The sequence below is a fragment of the Lacerta agilis genome, chromosome 1 (genome assembly GCF_009819535.1).
Source record: "Lacerta agilis isolate rLacAgi1 chromosome 1, rLacAgi1.pri, whole genome shotgun sequence".
In the NCBI taxonomy this organism is placed as follows: Eukaryota; Metazoa; Chordata; class Lepidosauria; order Squamata; family Lacertidae; genus Lacerta; species Lacerta agilis.
Window position 1 is genome coordinate 37,058,116 of NC_046312.1, and position 18,234 is coordinate 37,076,349.

General features: G+C 41.6%; 1 protein-coding gene and 1 long non-coding RNA gene across 6 annotated transcripts in view; both read right to left on the reverse strand.

Moving 5' to 3' along the window:
* The window catches only part of DPH6 (diphthamine biosynthesis 6), a 248,600-nt gene that overhangs the window by 170,817 nt on the left and 59,549 nt on the right, over window positions 1–18,234 (reverse strand). For all 5 annotated transcript variants that reach the window (XR_004426269.1, XM_033144473.1, XM_033144465.1 and 2 more), the window contains exon 5: window positions 11,575–11,693. Coding sequence is in view for 4 of the 5 variants with exons in the window: in XM_033144473.1 (XP_033000364.1) it covers window positions 11,575–11,693 (119 nt within the window). In the remaining variant the exon portion in view is untranslated. The remainder of the gene's footprint in view (window positions 1–11,574; window positions 11,694–18,234) is intronic.
* LOC117044088 lies at window positions 1,621–3,519 on the reverse strand. The gene is made up of 3 exons (XR_004426271.1): window positions 3,077–3,519; window positions 1,979–1,980; window positions 1,621–1,670 (listed from the first exon to the last, which is right to left on the reverse strand). It is a non-coding gene; the product is annotated as an uncharacterized LOC117044088 (long non-coding RNA).

The window sequence follows — 18,234 nt, forward strand, 5'->3', positions numbered from 1 at the left end:
TAAAGAAACCCCTACTAGAAGCAGGGACCTCTGATGTTGACTTCTATATGTTGTTTTTTATTTGTTTATTTCTCAAGCTTTAATAAAAATAGCTTTTAAAAAAAGAGAAGGGACCAAACTCAAGTCACTTGTACAGCACTCGTAAACTCAAGCAATTTTAAATTGTTGTATCACCCTAAGATGTCGAGATGATCTGCAATTGCAACAGAACTCTGTCATGTTATACACCATCTAGCTGGAACAGTTTTGAGAACATGCTGTTGCCCATTTGACATCTTTGTCTGAGGTGGCGGTTGCAGAGATCTGACCCAAACCTAGATGTAACCCAGCTGGAGCAAGCAAACTTAGTGCAGGTCAGGTGTCCTGCCTCTATTAAGAAACAGCACAGAAATGCACGGCTGGCTTAATGAAGATGACAGCTCTGAAATGGCTTTGAATAGGAATCTCATGTAGATAGAGAAGAACCATGTTCCTTTGGCAACTATAGAGGGCACAAATCAGTTGCGGTAGGAGAAGATTCAGGTCTTGTGTAGGTGGAGGGGAGGAAAAAGCAGAGACTGCAGAGGTCCTTTAAAATGTGTCTAGTGATGGGTTGTGAAAACACCATGGAGAATTCTGTGGGTGGATGATAAGCTGATATGACAGAAAGAGGGACTCTGACAGAAGGCATCAAAAAGTCGTGATGTTTCAGACTGCAGAGAATATCCTTCCTGGATACAAAAGGAAAGAAGCCATTTGAAGTCACTCAAGCTGAAAATACTTGCCATTTAAGAGAATAAGACCATTTAATGATGACTACCTAGATATTAGAAGGACAAGTATTTACATCAAAGCTGAGTGGGATGGTTGCCCTTCAACACTGTTATTAAATGCAAAGGAGAAAGGATGGATGCATCTGGCTCCTTCTCAAGAAAAAGAATCTTTGACGGAAGAAGGAACGTATGATCATACTAAAGGGAAAGGGCTACGTGTGCAAATGTCCTTATAAGGAACGGATATATTATATATAAGGAACGGATAAATTAGGAAATGGCCTACACCGTACTGAAGACTCCACGCATTCTGCAAGTCTGCTGAATGACCCCATGGGGATTAATCACGGTGGACAGCAATCGGTTCCAAATTTGCAGATCTGAATGCATGCGTACCATTGTGAAGTGAGAATCGTAGAGGGGGCAAGTTTAGACATAAGCCCTATTCCAACGTAGAAAGGGACTGTGGGGCAGCAATACTGGTGCCAGCCTCAGAGCCATGCAGCTTTTTCTGCCCTTCCTCTGCAGATGCCCACATCCAGATCGTGCAACTCCAATCTACCAGACTTCCAGCTCCCACAGGGGTCTATGCACATAGGGGAAATGTCCCCCGCAGACCTGCAGATATGGATGTTGGGGCAGGGCCAACAGTTGAGCGAGGGGTGAGGGTAGCAGTGTGGCCCCATGGGCCCTTTCCACATGTAGAGGCCCCTCCTTCATGCATGCAAGGGGCTGTATACTCAGTTAGAAGGGTGGAGGTGGAGGCATGGGAAATTAAATCACATACTTCGTTTCATTTCCAAAAGGTGAAAACCTACACAGAACAGTATTCACTAATGCAAAAAGGGGAAGACAAAACTTCACAAACTCTAATATACTTGGAATGGCTTTAGGACAGAGTCACATTATTAAATACTGCTAGCTTGATCTTATGCCAGCAAGTTTGGAAAACGCAGCAGTGGCCAGAGGATTGGAGAAGATCAGTCTACATCCCAATCCCAAAGAAGGGCAGTGCCAAAGAATGCTCCAACTACTGCACAATTGCGCTCATTTCACACGCTAGCAAGGTTATGCTTAAAATTCTACAAGGCAGGCTTAAGCAGTATGTGGACCGAGAACTCCCAGAAGTGCAAGCTGGATTTCGAAGGGGCAGAGGAACCAGAGACCAAATTGCAAACATGCGCTGGATTATGGAGAAAGCTAGAGAGTTCCAGAAAAACATCTACTTCTGCTTCATTGACTATGCAAAAGCATTTGACTGTGTCAACCACAGCAAACTATGGCAAGTTCTTAAAGAAATGGGAATGCCGGATCACCTCATTTGTCTCCTGAGAAATCTTTATGTGGGACAAGAAGCTACAGTTAGAACTGGATACGGAACAACTGATTAGTTCAAAATTGGGAAAGGAGTACGACAAGGCTGTATATTGTCTCCCTGCTTATTTAACTTATATGCAGAATTCATCATGCAAAAGGCTGGACTGGATGAATCCCAAGCCGGAATTAAGATTGCCAGAAGAAATATCAACAACCTCAGATATGCTGATGACACAACCTTGATGGCAGAAAGTGAGGAGGAATTAAAGAACCTTTTAATGAGGGTGAAAGAGGAGAGTGCAAAATATGGTCTGAAGCTCAACATTAAAAAAAACTAAGATCATGGCCACTGGTCCCATCACCTCCTGGCAAATAGAAGGGGAAGAAATGGAGGCAGTGAGAGATTTTACTTTCTTGGGCTCCATGATCACTGCAGATGGTGACAGCAGTCACGGAATTAAAAGACGCCTGCTTCTTGGGAGGAAAGCAATGAGAAACCTAGACAGCATCTTAAAAAGCAGAGACATCACCTTGCCGACAAAGGTCCATATAGTTAAAGCTATGGTTTTCCCAGTAGTAATGTATGGAAGTGAGAGCTGAACCATAAAGAAGGCTGATCGCCGAAGAATTGATGCTTTTGAATTATGGTGCTGGAGGAGACTCTTGAGAGTCCCATGGACTGCAAAAAGATCAAACATATCCATCCTTAAAGAAATCAGCCCTGAGTGCTCACTGGAAGGGCAGATCCTGAAGTTGAGGCTCCAATACTTTGGCCACCTCATGAGAAGAGAAGACTCCCTGGAAAAGACCCTGATGTTGGGAAAGATGAAGGGCACAAGGAGAAGGGGACGACAGAGGATGAGATGGTTGGACAGTGTTCTCGAAGCGACTAGCATGAATTTGGCCAAACTGCGGGAGGCAGTGGAGGACAGGGGTGCCTGGCGTGCTCTGGTCCATGGGGTCACGAAGAGTTGGACACGACTGAACGACTGAACAACAACAACAACAGCTTGATCTTCCTCAAGGCACAGAGTAAAAAGAAAGTTGTCTGATTCTTGGAAGACTGTGCCCTTCACTTCCTCATTACTGCTTTCAAGGCACAGACCATGCTGCACTGATCAACAAGGCTTGAGTTAATGTTCTTTATGAAGTTAACTTATGAAGTAAAGTTAGAGTGCAAGCTCATCTGTTTAGCACAGATCTCCCTCTCCTGAATTTCTACAAAAATAGGTTTTGCTAGAGCAAATGGCAAAGCAGAAGGGTACAATATGGTTAGCCACAAGAAGCATATATAGACTCCCAAGTTCTTTCAACATATGCATATGTAACAGAAGCAAAGGCTTTGTATAGGAAGGAAAGTGGTAAAAAGCAAATTACTACCATGTCTTTCTCATGTCATCCCATCTGTTTTCATGCCACCAAAAAGACTACACAAGTGTATAAGGAGAGTCCAGAGCATAGCTGTCAACTTTTCCCTTTTTTTTAAGGGAAATTCCCTTATTCCGAATAGGATTCCTTGCAAGAAATGTAAAAGTTGACAGCTATGGTCCAGAGTTATCCTGTAAGAATTTTGGGGCACATGCCCTCTTTATAAAAGTTTCTTATGATCTGTGTACAAGGCAACTAAAGTTACAGATTGATGCTGCAATCCCATGCAACCCTTCCTAGAAGCAAGTCCTACTGAATGCAATGAAGTTACTTCTGTGTAAACATGCATATGATTGTGCTGTATTATTTTATGCCAGTATTTTTATACTTGGTAGAACTGTTGTCTTTATAATATGACATCTCTTCTTAAGACAGCAAAGTCCCAAAATACAGTGTTGTACCCAGATAAATAATTATGAAAGCAGAATGACTTCCTCTCTTGCAAAAGAAAGGTCCACTGGACTCAACTGAAGGCTGTCTCTCCTGTACCCTACAACGTTACTTGCCCTTCTAAGACCCAAACTTAATCGCACACACCACGTGTTCACTATTTCTTCGGTCTTCAGTCTGGATTCTGTCATGATCTACTTTTTAGCTTCGCAAAACTGTAAACTGAGGCTACTTCTGGGAACACCAACTGTTAAACCTGTGAAGCAACTAAAGTCCCTGCCTTTGAGCACTAGGCGGTGCTAATCTCACCTGAGTCCAGGATAGCCAGCACAGAAGATCTTTCCCTCCCTCTCATCTCCCTGTGCACCTCCCAACCTACCTCAGGGATTCCCACAACCCTCCAGAGCAGATTTGGGGATGGCGCACTGGGGCACACAGGAGAGAAGAGAGAACGAGGACTGCTCAGTAACCGCAGAAACTGACTTTGCGGGAGTAAAAACAGAAAACTAGGTTGGAGGGTGAATTGCAATGGAGTACCCTGGAGAAAGGCATGGCGGACTAATGTGGACACCGCAACAGACTGCTATGCACCACAACTTCTTTGTGAATACCTCTTTTTCCTCTCTTCCCTAGGTGGTGTGTGTGTGTGTGTGTGTGTGTGTGTGTGTGTAGTGGATAAGGAAACCCCACTAGATTATATTTATCTTACTCTGCTATAAACAGCCACACAGAGGAGAAAAAGTAGAGAAAAAGGTGAAAGTCAGCCTCAAAAGTACAATTTCCCCCCCCAAACACATCTGCCAAAGATCTTTCTTATTACTGTTAATACTGTGAACTGCGGTACTAAATGAATTGAAGTGACAACAGTATTGAGGAAATATGTCTGGAACAAAAAAGGTCAAGCACATTTACATTCCACGGTGCGAGAACAGACTGTGAAAGCTCTGCCTACCAGTGTAATTACTGTAGTATGTGCTGGTTAAGCAGCAAACAAGGGATTTAAAGGGGAGGGCAGGTAGAGAAAGGGAGACAAAGTAACATGATATCCTTTCCAGGCATCCAGATATTTTAACAAGAGAATATAATAATAGCCAGGAGTTAAAAGCCATCAGATACGCATGCAAGGCAAATCATTTAAACTAATTTTATAGAAGATAGGAGCCTTTCTGCGTATAAAGGCCACGTATTAAAATGCCTCCTCTTATTTCCAAGAAAGTTAACTATTAGGAAGGATAAAGGGAGAAAAATATATTATGGTCACCAGCTTCATATATGCCATTGAAAAAGCTGTGATAAAGCATTTCCCATTAGTGAAAAAAAAGAAGGGGGAAAGAGTGAAATGAAATGTTTTAGATGCCAACAGATGGTATTTCAACTTTAATGTGCAATGACTACTTCAGGACCAAGCAATGCAAAAGCATGCTTAATTTGCTAAAAAGAAAACAGTCATCTCTCATGGTTAATTAAATGTAAGAGATACACTTGGATTATATCGGGGAAGGGATATTTATGGAGGAGAGAATTATCGGTGTGGATCCCCCCCCCTTTGTGCAATTTGTCTTCTTCCACGTTTTATGTACCTTCAGCACGAGCAAGTATATAGTAAGGGAATACAACAGCTTCTTGTGGCTGCAAAGTAGTAGGGGTGCTAACAGTGTGCCAGGTCAGAGCTGAAAAGTGGATGGGGGTCATCCTCTCCCCCTCCCCCTACTCTTCTCTGTGCCACCTCTTTTCTCTCTCTTCTTCTCTGCCCAGCCAAGACAGACGGCTCTTGCCAGAGGTCAGAACTCATTGTCTGCAGAGGGCTTATGAAATTAGGACAATGGCAGCATGAGGATGCTGAAGACCACAGGTTTGCCTTCCCCACCATGAAGCGCTGGAAGTTGCCGGTAATACCAGTGATGAGCTCCAGTTCAGGTTGATGTGTCGTGCATTCTTAGAATATACTAAGCATCCAACATACCCTAGGTAAGGTGTAGCACAATAAAGGATTAATGTATAGTTGTAATCCATTCAGAAAGCAGTTATCCAGCAAAGTGCAATGTTAAAACAGTTATCAAAATCTATTCTTCGCAGCAGTGGCACTGAACTACCATGGTGCTGTTACAGAAACTAGTGCTAAAGGTGTCCATATGATAAAACTGCCCTTTTAAAAACTACCTTTTTTCTCCTATAAAGTGAGCATGGCTTTATTTTTTATATATATGCACTTTAGGCAGAAAGACCCATAATAGTTCACACTCTTACAACTATGTGAGCCAATTCCAAAAGATGTAACAAGTAGGACTGGAGATGAATCTGCTTAAACAATATACCATATATACTTGAGTATAAGCCTAGTTTTTCAGCACATTTTTTGTGCTGAAAAAGCTGCCCCCGGCTTATACTCGAGTGAGGCGGGTGGTGGGGGTGGCGAGAAAGAAGCCCTTTCTCTCCACTCGTGCCGCCACCCGCTCTCCCCAGTCAACCATTCCTTAAGAAGTGTACAAGAACACCGGTTCTTTACTCTCCTCAGGCAGCTTGTTCCATTCCTGAACTGCTCGCATAAATGCAAACTTGGCAAAGGAAGAAGAGGAAGGAGCAGCCCAAAGGGCTGCTTTCGGACTGCTTGTTCCTCCCCCTCCTCCACAGCGGCAAAGGTGAACCGGCTTATACTCGAGTCAATAAGCTTTCCCAGGTTTTTATAGGAAAATTAGGTGCCTCGGTTTATATTCGGGTCGGCTTATACTCGGGTATATGCGGTGCTTCAGCAACTACCTACTGTTGTTGTTTAGTCGTGTCCGACTCTTTGTGACCTGATGGACCAGAGCACGCCAGGCAACCTACTAGTTGTGGTATATTTACATTTGCATTAGCAGCTATCAGGACTGTCTGGGCTTGAAGCAGGAAACTTCTACTCTAACACCAGTACCTTTTTCTTTGCTGCCAGCTTGAGAATGCCTCTGTTCTATTTCTAGGGCACATGATAATCCTAAATCCCAATAAGTTGACTGGATCTTGTTGATATGCACAGGCAGAGGCAGGTACGGATACATAGTTCCAGGGCACGGCTTTCACATTTGGCCTGAGCAGCAAGCTACTGATGTGGGCCTCTGTCTGTCTCGAGAGACAATGGAGGAGCGCACCACTGGGGGCAAAGTCAAATCACTGGAGAGTTACAACCACCCAATATGGGAGAGACATATTTTGTTGCAGCTAGGGCAGGTGAAGGCATCTGGTTGTGCTGCTGCAAATCCACCACAGCGTTTCTTCTCTCTGTGCTCCTCCCACTGATCATTCCTCCTTTGGTCATTGCTATGGACATATGACCTGACTGCCTGTCTCCAGGCACTGCAGTTGTCTGCAAGGGATTTCCACAGGCCAGGGTTGATGTTGCCAGCCTTCATTTCACCTTTGCAGTCATCTTTGTAACATGGAGTTGGTCCACGAACAGGCCTGGCACCTGATATCAGATGCCCATAAAGCACATCCTTGGGGGTCCCACCATCTTCCATTCTGGGGACAAGACCAAGCCAGCGTAGACGTTGCTGAGACAGAAGTGCGAACATCCTGGGAATGTGGGCTTGGAAGAACACATATTGGTTTGATACTCCGTCCTGCCTTGTGATGCCCACAATCTCCCTGACACAGCAGATATGAAAGGCATTGAGGTCTCGCTCCTGGCAGGTTTAAGTTGACCGTGGCTCACTTCGGACAACACTTAAATTATAAATCCTGCATTCTCTGCTTGGTTAGCTGCAACTTGTTGCTGCCTCCTGCTCCTCCTGATTTCTCTTCTTGCTTTTGACTTTTTCTTGCCTCTGTGTTCAGGAGCTACCCCATCTCTCAGCACCCTGACCAAATCTCAAAAAACAAATAAATACTGGAATTCAGTAGAGAGCCGCTGGTATAGTGTAGGGACTAAGAGACTGGGCTGCATGTTGGTTTGAATCTTGCCTCTGTCACAAACCCTCTGTCCCTCTATGAGCTTCTGTCACTCCACCTGCAGTATGGGTGTGAATAATATTGACTTACTTTACAGGGTGTTGTAAGGCAGGGGGAACTAACGTAGTGTCTCTCAGAGGTTGCTGGACTCCCAGCTCCCATCAGACTTAGTCAACATGGGCAATATGGTAGGCACTATGCTACCTACACATAGATAATACGTGTGGACACCTGAAAGCAGTGACAACAATAAATACTATCACAATCATTTATTTTTGTACAGGAGGCAGCCAAGACCCACTAGTATAAACTCATTCACTGGCAATAGCACTCGCAAACCAACAACAGAAAATGACCGTTCACAGCAGCGCTAATATGAAATTGGTTTGCTTATTAAGAGGGAGGAGAAAGAAGTTCCACTGGATTTCTGGCTAGGAAAAGCCTGGAGGAAGCACACTAACCTCCTGAAAAGTAAAACTCCTAACCGCCAAATATTAATTTGTAAATGTGGATTGAGAAAAGTGTTCTAAAATTAATGTGCATTTACTTGTATAATTATGTGTTGTCTACAGTCTTACACCTTCCTACTAGTGTCTATTAAACTAATGGATACCAGAGCTATGGGAGGTGGTATGAGCATGCCAGTGTTGATTAATGTCACGCTCAAGTTACATATTTGCTTATTCCTTTCACATCTGCGCAATGTGCCATCTAATGCATTACCCCTCAGACTTTTAAAGGTGTTATTCCAAATACATTTACTGCAATTTAGCTTAAAAGCAGCTTTGATTATTCATCTAAAAGGTAAAGTGGTAACCCATACCTTAACTTCTGTGCCACTTGATACGTTAAACAGCCGCCATACCTTAAACCTACTTTAATAAAGCACACAATTATTAAGGCACTGCAGAATGGCCTCAGAGCATACAAGCGCCATTAAATTTGCTTACATCTAATTATGCCTGCCCTAGGCAGGTGAGAAATTTAGTCCGATAAGATCTTTCTACCTGTAGCCAAAGGAAAAAAAGAAAGAAAAAAGGGCAGCCGTTTTCTAATTACTATCTACAACTATTTGTGGTATTTGTGCTTTAAAGGAGAACACCACAAAGGGCTCTTTGTGTACCAGCAAGCCTATTCCAACTTGTTCTAAGCTGCTGAGATACAAAGACAAGTTTATCTTGCTTAAGGGATGACACAGGTCACCAGCAATGTCACCCCTACAGTCATTTCCTGTATCGCTCAAGAATTACCCCTTTCTAAGGTTTGGTGTTCTATTTTTTATTTTTATTTTTATTTAAGTTTGATTTATATACTGAAACGCAACTTGGCTGCTAAACAAATTTGATTGAATTATAATACCTGCGAAGAGGATCTTATAACACAAAAATATAAACCCACCCGATCATCAAGAAGCATAATCTGAATGACAGCAACTATATTAGTTATGCTTCATAGGCATACACAGCTTTGCAATGGTTCTGCTTCAAGAGTATACATTAAAATAATATCTCTCCTGACACTAAGGCTGCAATCCTAACCCTATTTACTTTTGAGTAGACCTGGTTAGGATTGCAGTCTTACTCCCTAATTAAAGGGAAGACTCATACTGGAAGAACAGAGAGAGCATGTGTGTGTTACCAAATCCAACAAACTAAAAGAATCCACAATTTGTGGCCAAAGGCAGATTTTTAAAGAATCCGTTATTTCTCTTCCTTTGTATAAATGTTAAGAAAGCACAGAATGAACCTATGATGGTCTCGTTTTACTGTTCACACCAGAAGTGCTGTAAAAATAAAATGATTCTGGCAAAGCATCACAGCTGAAGAAGAATTAACATTTTATTACTTCTTCTAATAGATACTCAAGTTCCAACCCAATATATTTTTTATATAATAGCAAAGCTGAAGTTTTTCTGTTAACTCTTACCAATGTTACCCTTAAGACATGAACTCTTGCTTTTAAAAAGGAGGAAAAAGCAAGCACTTAAACAGAAACAGCTCAGCTCACAGATGACGACGATGAGGCTTGATTCATGCCAAGATTCTACAACACAATTTATCAGAAATATATTTTTATCCACCCATGTAGAACATATTCTTTCCTATTATCCTGGTCATTCCTTGGTCTAATGGGCCACAAACCTCTACTGACCCCCAAAGGGAAAAGGTCCTTCTCTCAAATTTTATACCTATACCCTCATCTAATACTTTTATGTGAAAGATTGCTCAGAGGGCTGTAATTTTGAAATGATGCATTGGCCTATTAATATTTTTCTCATCAGTTTGTGTGGTTAGAGAACCCACACGCCATTCAATAAATGCAGCTTCAATACAGTGCTTAGACAGATCTTTGTGACCGGTCAAAACCATCTTCCATAATAGGTGAGCTCAATGTTAAAATTACAATTCGTCCAATGAAAGTAAAACGGTGTACAGCACTGATTCGGAATGCGATAGTGAAATTGCACTTTCCTAAACACCTTCAGACGCACACTTCCCTGTATGCAGACGCATGTTCATTGACCTTTTTGATATGCTATTGTAAATACCGTATATTCCGGCGTATAAGACGACTGGGCATATAAGACGACCCCCAACTTTTCCAGTTAAAATATAGAGTTTGAAGTATACTCGACTGCAGATTCTCCACCCGGCGTATAAGACGACCCCCGACTTGTGAGAAGATTTTCCTGGATTAAAAAGTAGTCTTATACACCAGAATATACGGTAATTATTTTAGGCCAGCCTTTTCCAGCCTGGTGCCCTCCAGATTCTACTTGGGACAACAGTTCCCATCAGTCCAGAACAACAGAGCCACAGGCGTTGCCATCCAAAACATCTGCAGGTTCAAAAGCTGTTTTAGGCTAACATTCCAATTTTCCACTTGCTGTAAGCAAAAACAAATGCCCTGAACCCAAGTACTAGCAGAACCAAAAGTGCAACTGCATTAACAAACAGCAGCAGCAGCAGCAACAACAACCTTTGACTGGGTTCCCCTGTGCCTGATCCTTAAGGAAGAATGGGGAAATAGCCATTAGAACAATCTTACAGGAGACAGGTAGAATGGGAGAGGGTAGCATTAAATCAGCAGGAAGAGAGGCATCTACAACAAAAGCAGTGTGGGCCATCAGCCTCTCACTAATTAGTTGCAAAGTTGATTAAGTCTCTGCAAAGTTATATATTGATTGTTGTTAGTAAAGTTTTTACTTAAACCCTTTCATCAAAGTCGATTCTACTTTATAGAGATAACGGTCCAACGGCTAGCAATCCATTTGTATCACTCATATGAGTGAAATGTAAACTGTTGCATTATGTATGAACCTTTATGGATAAACACACTCACTTAATAACGATGGCCATGGAAATAGCTTCTCACTTTTTCACTGTCTAGTGTGAAAAATATTTATCACAGAGAAGTTCAATTAATTGTTTAAATATATAGTCATGGAACTGAAGTTCTTCATATTTCTGTTCCATAGTTCACCTCTGCTTGGTACAGTTTTCTTTTACCCACTACATCTTATCTACAAAACAGATTCTGGTATCCCTGTGGCTATCTACTGTATGCATGTTTTCTCTCTCTATTTCTATTTTAGTAAAACCAACTAGTGCTAATAATAATAATAATAATAATAATAATAATAATAATAATATTTATACCCCGCGCATCCGGCTGGGTTGCTCCAGCGGCTTCCAACACATAGAAATATAATAAAACATCAAACATGCTTCACCTTAGTAACTATTCTAGTTCGGATTCTTACCAAAAGCTGCTACTTTTATGATTATAGCTTGAAGGTTCGAGGAGATAATTTCTTTGAGCAAAGTTTCCTGGTTCTGACGCCAAAGGTAAGCCAATGGTTGCAGGGTAAGCCTCTTGCACCTATTAGAACAAAGGGGGAAATGGCTGTTATTATGCCCTTGCACCCTACCCAGACTATTAAACCTTTAACCAAATTTTTCATGGCGTTCTGCAATCAGATATAGATATTTCCAATGTTTTTCTTCTGGGGGAACACATACCCCTAAACATTTTGTGAAAGCACTGGATATTTCCCAAGACTGCTACCTTTCAACCTATGATAGTACATCCATTTACTTATCCGTGGGACTAAAGGCGGAAGACGTCAAGTGGTTTTATGGAAAACAGAGGGTGATAACCAATTACCGGTAAGTCACAGAAGAGAGCCACTGAAATCAATGGACGAAAGTGTTTGAAGTCCACTGATTTCAGAAGATCTACGCCGAGGAGAACATTGTGTACCACCCACAGTGTAATCAAGGGTATCTGGCCATATCATTCTGAATTTTAAATATGGAAATACAACATGAATCATTATTGCTCTTCAATTTTTAACTATTTCAGCTTTCAAAGTGGACTTGCTTTGGATCTACAGGGGCACATTCACTTGCAAAATCCTCATTCTGTTTCGGTTCTCAGGGAAAACAGCATAACTGCTGCTCTTTGCCTTTTCCTGTGGATAACTCTGAAACAGCAAGTGTGCACTGGCAGACCGTTTCCTAACAAATCAGAGGGTCCAAGCAAAGTTATAAAGCCACAAAACCAATTTCTTGCTATTTTAAGAGGGGGAAATAAGATAAAGTCAGCATACCCCTTAAGGACTGTCTATTCCAAAAATCTATTAATTATAATTCACCTGAATGAAGCCAATTTTCCAAGTAATAAAGTCAACATTTATAATTTAGCCTTATATGTACTCAAAATATCACTGGAGTACTAAACACCACTTGGGATCACTGTACTAAGCAATATTTGTTCAGCTTAACTGATACATATATTTAGAGAATTCACTCCAAAGCGCCACAGGAAAGGATGGGCTTAGGTTCCTGAAGCCTGTATTGTTAGAGACAAGGATTTATATAAAATAGGGAAAATGCAATGCTCTTATCTTCTCTTTGTCTAGTAGGATGCATTCTTCTAAAGGTTGGCTTTTTATGTTACACATTGTAAATGTGCGACAACACCCATACAATTATATATTTAGAAGCGTACAAAAAAATATTAAATGAATTGAAGAGCCCTAAAGCAAACCCTTCCTGGTTAAGCAGCCAAGCTCACAAATAATGTACTGCTAGATCTTGATAAAGAACAATTTTGTGAGCGGTCTGCAGCACAATAGGCTAAGAAATAGGCCTAAAAAACATCCCTGCATTGGAAATGTGGAGGGGAAGAGATTTTAGAATAATAGACATGTTAAATGCACTCTAACAGGTCTCAAACCCTTTAAAACTCCTCATAATTAAACACTGTATTTATGAAAAGTGATATGGAAACCAATCATAAATTTAATAATGTGGTTTCAATAGCCTGGGTCTAGACTTTACCTTCTGCAAATGGACTTTGCCATTCATGGAAGGCTTTGAATCCAGCAGAGGAATCCCACTTGTGGAATGGGAGAGGATACAATTTTTGTCAATTCTTCCTTCCACCTGGAAATTCGCTCCAGGGGATTAGGAGACCTCCTGGAACAGTATGGGAGGGACTGAGTCCTATGGGTGAATGGACAATTGGGTGAACGGACAACAGATTTCCCTTAAAGCAGCAAGGTGCAGGAAAATGCCAGTATCAAATACATTGAACCTAACAGCTATACCAACCAGTGGTATGTTCTATTTGTCAGGTTCCAATTCCCAATTTTTGTTTTGTTTTACTGTTGTAGGTATTCAAACTATTTCAAGAAGACCTTATTTCAATAAGCAAAATTTTAAAACCCTACTTTTGGGGGTTTTAAAATGGAATTCAATGTTCTATCTTAAAATGACAAATCATGAGTAAGAACTTAATTATCTAGAAAACAAGCACATTTTTAAACAAGGGATACATAGACATTTCTGAATAAAAGTAATGTTAGTTGAAACACTTGACGCACACACAACATACATCTCCCTTCTATAGACACTGAACTAATAAACAAGAACATAGGTTTTTAGTGTTACTACCGTGAATAGCCCTATTGACTTAAACAGGATTACTCACTCTAGTGAAGTTAATAGTGTAAGATTATGAAGTATGGAGATGGAGAAGTGTGTTCCGTTTTCTAGCAAAAATAATATAAAATAGCATGAAGTCTAGCATAAAGTGAATTTTGTTATAAAATAAATTGAAAAGCTTTAATGGTTCTGCCATCTAGTAAAATTGGAACTTCCTTTATTATATATTTTATTCATTCATTTATTTATTTTTCAGTGGAAACATGGGCTGGGATCCAAAGAACCTGGTGTTCTTTTATTTTTATGTTTTCTCCCCATTTAACCAGCAGTTCCCTGAACCATGTTGTATACATTTTTGAAACTTCTCCCAATTCAATTTGCCATGCAGCACAGAAGATGCTGTTAGAAAAACTTTAGTCCGAAACTTTACTGGGCTCACTGAAATGGTTGTGTTCTGGTCAAGGATTTAAGTCAAGTTACTGGCTTCCATATTTTATTTCTCTCTCTCTCACACACACACACACACTCAAACAGAAAAACTTTAGTCCGAAACTTTACTGGGCTCACTGAAATGGTTGTGTTCTGGTCAATGATTTAAGTCAAGTTACTGGCTTCCATATTTTATTTCTCTCTCTCTCTCTCTCTCTCTCTCACACACACACACACACAGAGAGAGAGAGAGAGAGAGAGAGAGAGAGCAGTTTATATCCTGTGCTGTGACTAGGCAGCCCCCAACAAGCAACACCGCATCGAATCCATAATTACAATTTCAGAATACCATATATACTTGAGTATAAGCCTAGTTTTTCAGCACATTTTTTGTGCTGAAAAAGCTGCCCTCGGCTTATACTCGAGTGAGGCGGGTGGTGGGGGTGGCGAGAAAGAAGCCCTATCTCTCCGCTCGTGCCGCCACCCGCTCTCCCCAGTCAACCATTCCTTAAGAAGTGTACAAGAACGGCGGTTCTTTACTCTCCCCAGGCAGCTTGTTCCATTCCTGAACTGCTCGCATAAATGCAAAGTTGGCAAAGGAAGAAGAGGAAGGAGCAGCCCAAAGGGTTGCTTTTGGGCTGCTCGTTCCTCCTCCTCCACAGCGGCAAAGGTGAACCGGCTTATACTCGAGTCAATAAGCTTTCCCAGGTTTTTGTAGGAAAATTAGGTGCCTCGGTTTATATTCGGGTCGGCTTATGCTCGGGTATATGCGGTAATACTAAAAAATATCTCTCGATAGCTATTTGCTCTCATAAGAAGTAGTAATCATCACCAGCTTGAATGATTTTTAAATATTAGACAAAATCCTGGAAGATAAGGCTGTCAATACCTACTAACCCCTATAGCCATGCTCTACCTCCGCTGTCAAGAGGTAGCACATCCCTGACTAATGTCAGTTGCCAGTCACGAGTGCGGAGAATGTTGCTGTGCTCTGATCCTTCTTTCATGCCTTCTATATGTTGCCTAGTTGCCACTATGAAAACAGGGTGCTGGGCTAGATGGGCCATTGGCCTGATCCAGCAGACTCTTCTTATGTTCTTATGCACAGTTTAAAAGACAACCAAATGGCGAGAATCATTCCCTAAAAGCATTCCTTAAAAATATGTCATTAGTTGCCTTCGAAAAATCAATGTGGAGCTTGCCTGATGAGTCTCTAGAGAGATAGTTCCATAGCCCTAAACTGCCTTCATCTGAGGCATCTGAAACACCACATTGTCTCACGTGAACCTACCATCAATGTGGTCATCTTCCAAGTGCCTGCCATTCTGAAGTAGGGGGATGGCTACTGGGGACAGCCTTTTCTGTGGTGGCACCCGAACTTTGGAACGGCAGAGACATGTTTGACTGGTGCCAACTTTGTTATATTTCACGTGCCAAGTGAAATCCATCCTATTCTTCTGAGTTTTTTTGTAGTACTTCAGCTATTTTATATCCCAGGTGGGTTTTTACAACTGCATTATATTGTGTACTTTTTATATAGCTATGTATAAGCTATTTCTGAGGCAACTTCACAGAAAGTTTAAACATTTCCAGAAATAAACAGCTAGTGCTGGTGTGGCCATTGAAAAGGTCCTGTCTATTTGTAAAATGGTTATGCAATTATGTATCTCACACTTCCTACAGTAACTACAACCAAAATATTTCAAACTGTGAAATGTTTTCAGAAGCTTAAGACAGCTTGAAGAAAATGTTCCACCAACAAATTCTTCTTCTGCATCAGTAAAAGGAAGAAGCAGCGACTGCACTTCCAGCAACATCTGCTACTATAAGAAGTAGAAATAAGACCAGCTGAACTGAATGGAACTCACATTTGTGTAACATTTGTGTAAGTGAATGTGTGAATTTGTACATTTTCTCCCATAAGAGGCCAGAGGAGTTACCATCACAATACTAAACTAAAATCATGCTTAATTACAACAAAGTGTATGTACAAACTACTAATTGACAATATAACCATCAAGCAGGTTAAATCAGGACTAAGACATCAAAACCTAAGAACCACGCTCCTTGTAAACCTACCAAGTCTATCCTATATACCAGTGGTATACCCAATTGGTGGTCCGCAGACCCCAGGTGGGCCACATAACCCACCCATGGATTCTAAGACTGTCGCGGTCACTCTCTCAGACCTGAGCAGCACCCCCGGACGTTTAACGGTCTATTGGTAACTGCCCCAACGACATATGGTTTCTCCGCTGCCACCAGCCAGTATTCACTCTGGCAATGAATAACTCACTTCAGATTCAGATTTCGGTGAAAATAAAACATAAGTTTCTTTATTGTTTGTACAAAGCGTAATGGTTTCAAATGACTTGGTAAAACGTTTAATATAACTGTATGGTTATTCAGATAAGTATATTTCAACTCTCAACCTAGTATTCCAATAACTATCCCTAATGCCTCCTGTTTATTATTCACTCTGCTCTAGCTCTGCTCATTGGCTCTATCTCCCTCTCTCCATCCTTCCCTAACTCAACTCAACTGTCTGACTTCTAACCTCTAACTGCCTTTTCTATCCTCTCTAACTGCCATCCTTCCACACTCTAATTGCCTGGAGAGCTCCCATTGGTCAAGCTCCTCCCTGCCAAGTTAACCCTTGGAGAACCTTTAGGGGTGAACGCCACAAAGACACATACCCATCAATTGTCTGGAACACCCCATTTTGCATGGCCATGCTCTCATGTGAGAGCACAGCATCCCAGAACAAGTGAGCTTGTGGCTGGACACGCCCCTCACATGAGATCATGGTGCCTGAAAACATGTGGTTTTGGACACTGTGCACTTGCACAGTTCACGTGACTCGTGCAAGAGCGTGGCCCAGAAGACATGCCTCCTGGTTTTGCGCTAGGACATGTTGGAGGGTATGGTGGTGCCATTCACATAACTAAAAATACCACAGGTGTATCAACATTTTCAAAAAGCAGGGGTTCCATGGCTTGGCTTTTGAACAACAGGGGTTCCACAGTACTTAGCTAATTGGGAACCACTGCTGTATACCTTGGAGAAATTCTACTGAACTCAGTGGACTTAGTTCTCAGTAGAAATGCATAGGACTGCAATGTAAAGGGATGGCTAGTGAGGATTACTCACAAGATCAGGCATCCCCAAATTCAGCCCTCCAGCTGTTTTGGGACAATTCCCATCATCCCAGACCACTGGTCCTGTTAGCTAGGGATGATGGGAGCTGTAGTCCCAAAACATCCCTGAGTTTGGGGATGCCTGCACTAGATGGTAGCAGCCTAGTCCCGAGATCTTTGTAAATGAAGATGCCCATACAGATATCTTGGGCCTAAGTTTCTATTTATTGAAATGGAGAAATGAAATTCATACACAGAAATGAATGTGCATGCAAACTGACGTTGTTCATTGAAATGAACGTGGGAGCTTCCCTTGTCGGGAGATGCCATTTTGGAGCTCACCTCAGGTGCTGGAACTTATTTTCCCTTCTTTGTTATTGCTCTTCAGTTTCAAATAAATTTATTTTCATGAACTCTCTCTCACACACACCCCTTAATGTTGCCTGTTTGGGCATGGTTCTATTTTCTCTTGATTTATGTTGTTTCTGGTATCCCCGCTTTCCCTAATTTTAAATCCCTTGGTTTGCTTTTTGCTGCTATTCCACAGATCCTTCTCTTGTCCCTTTCTACTGAACTTGCCTTCTCTAGACACTTTCACACAAGTAGCATACAAAAGGGCTTCTCCTGCCACTTGTTCCCTCATATTCTTTCCTACCATCCTTACGTAGAATGCACACAACATGGCTTGCTCTTGGGCTTTGTTTCATGGTTTGGGGAGAAACAAATTGTGTGTAGCACTAAGCTGGGGCCACGCTTCATTTCATTCCAGCATAGCAAAGTAAGGAAGGGTGGACCCAATCTGAGCAGTGTGCACTAAGCAAACCTAGCTTATCATGACGTGCGAACCACCGCTAAGCCTTCTTCAGTCTTTTAATCAGGTACAAGGAGTGTCATTACCACTTTTCG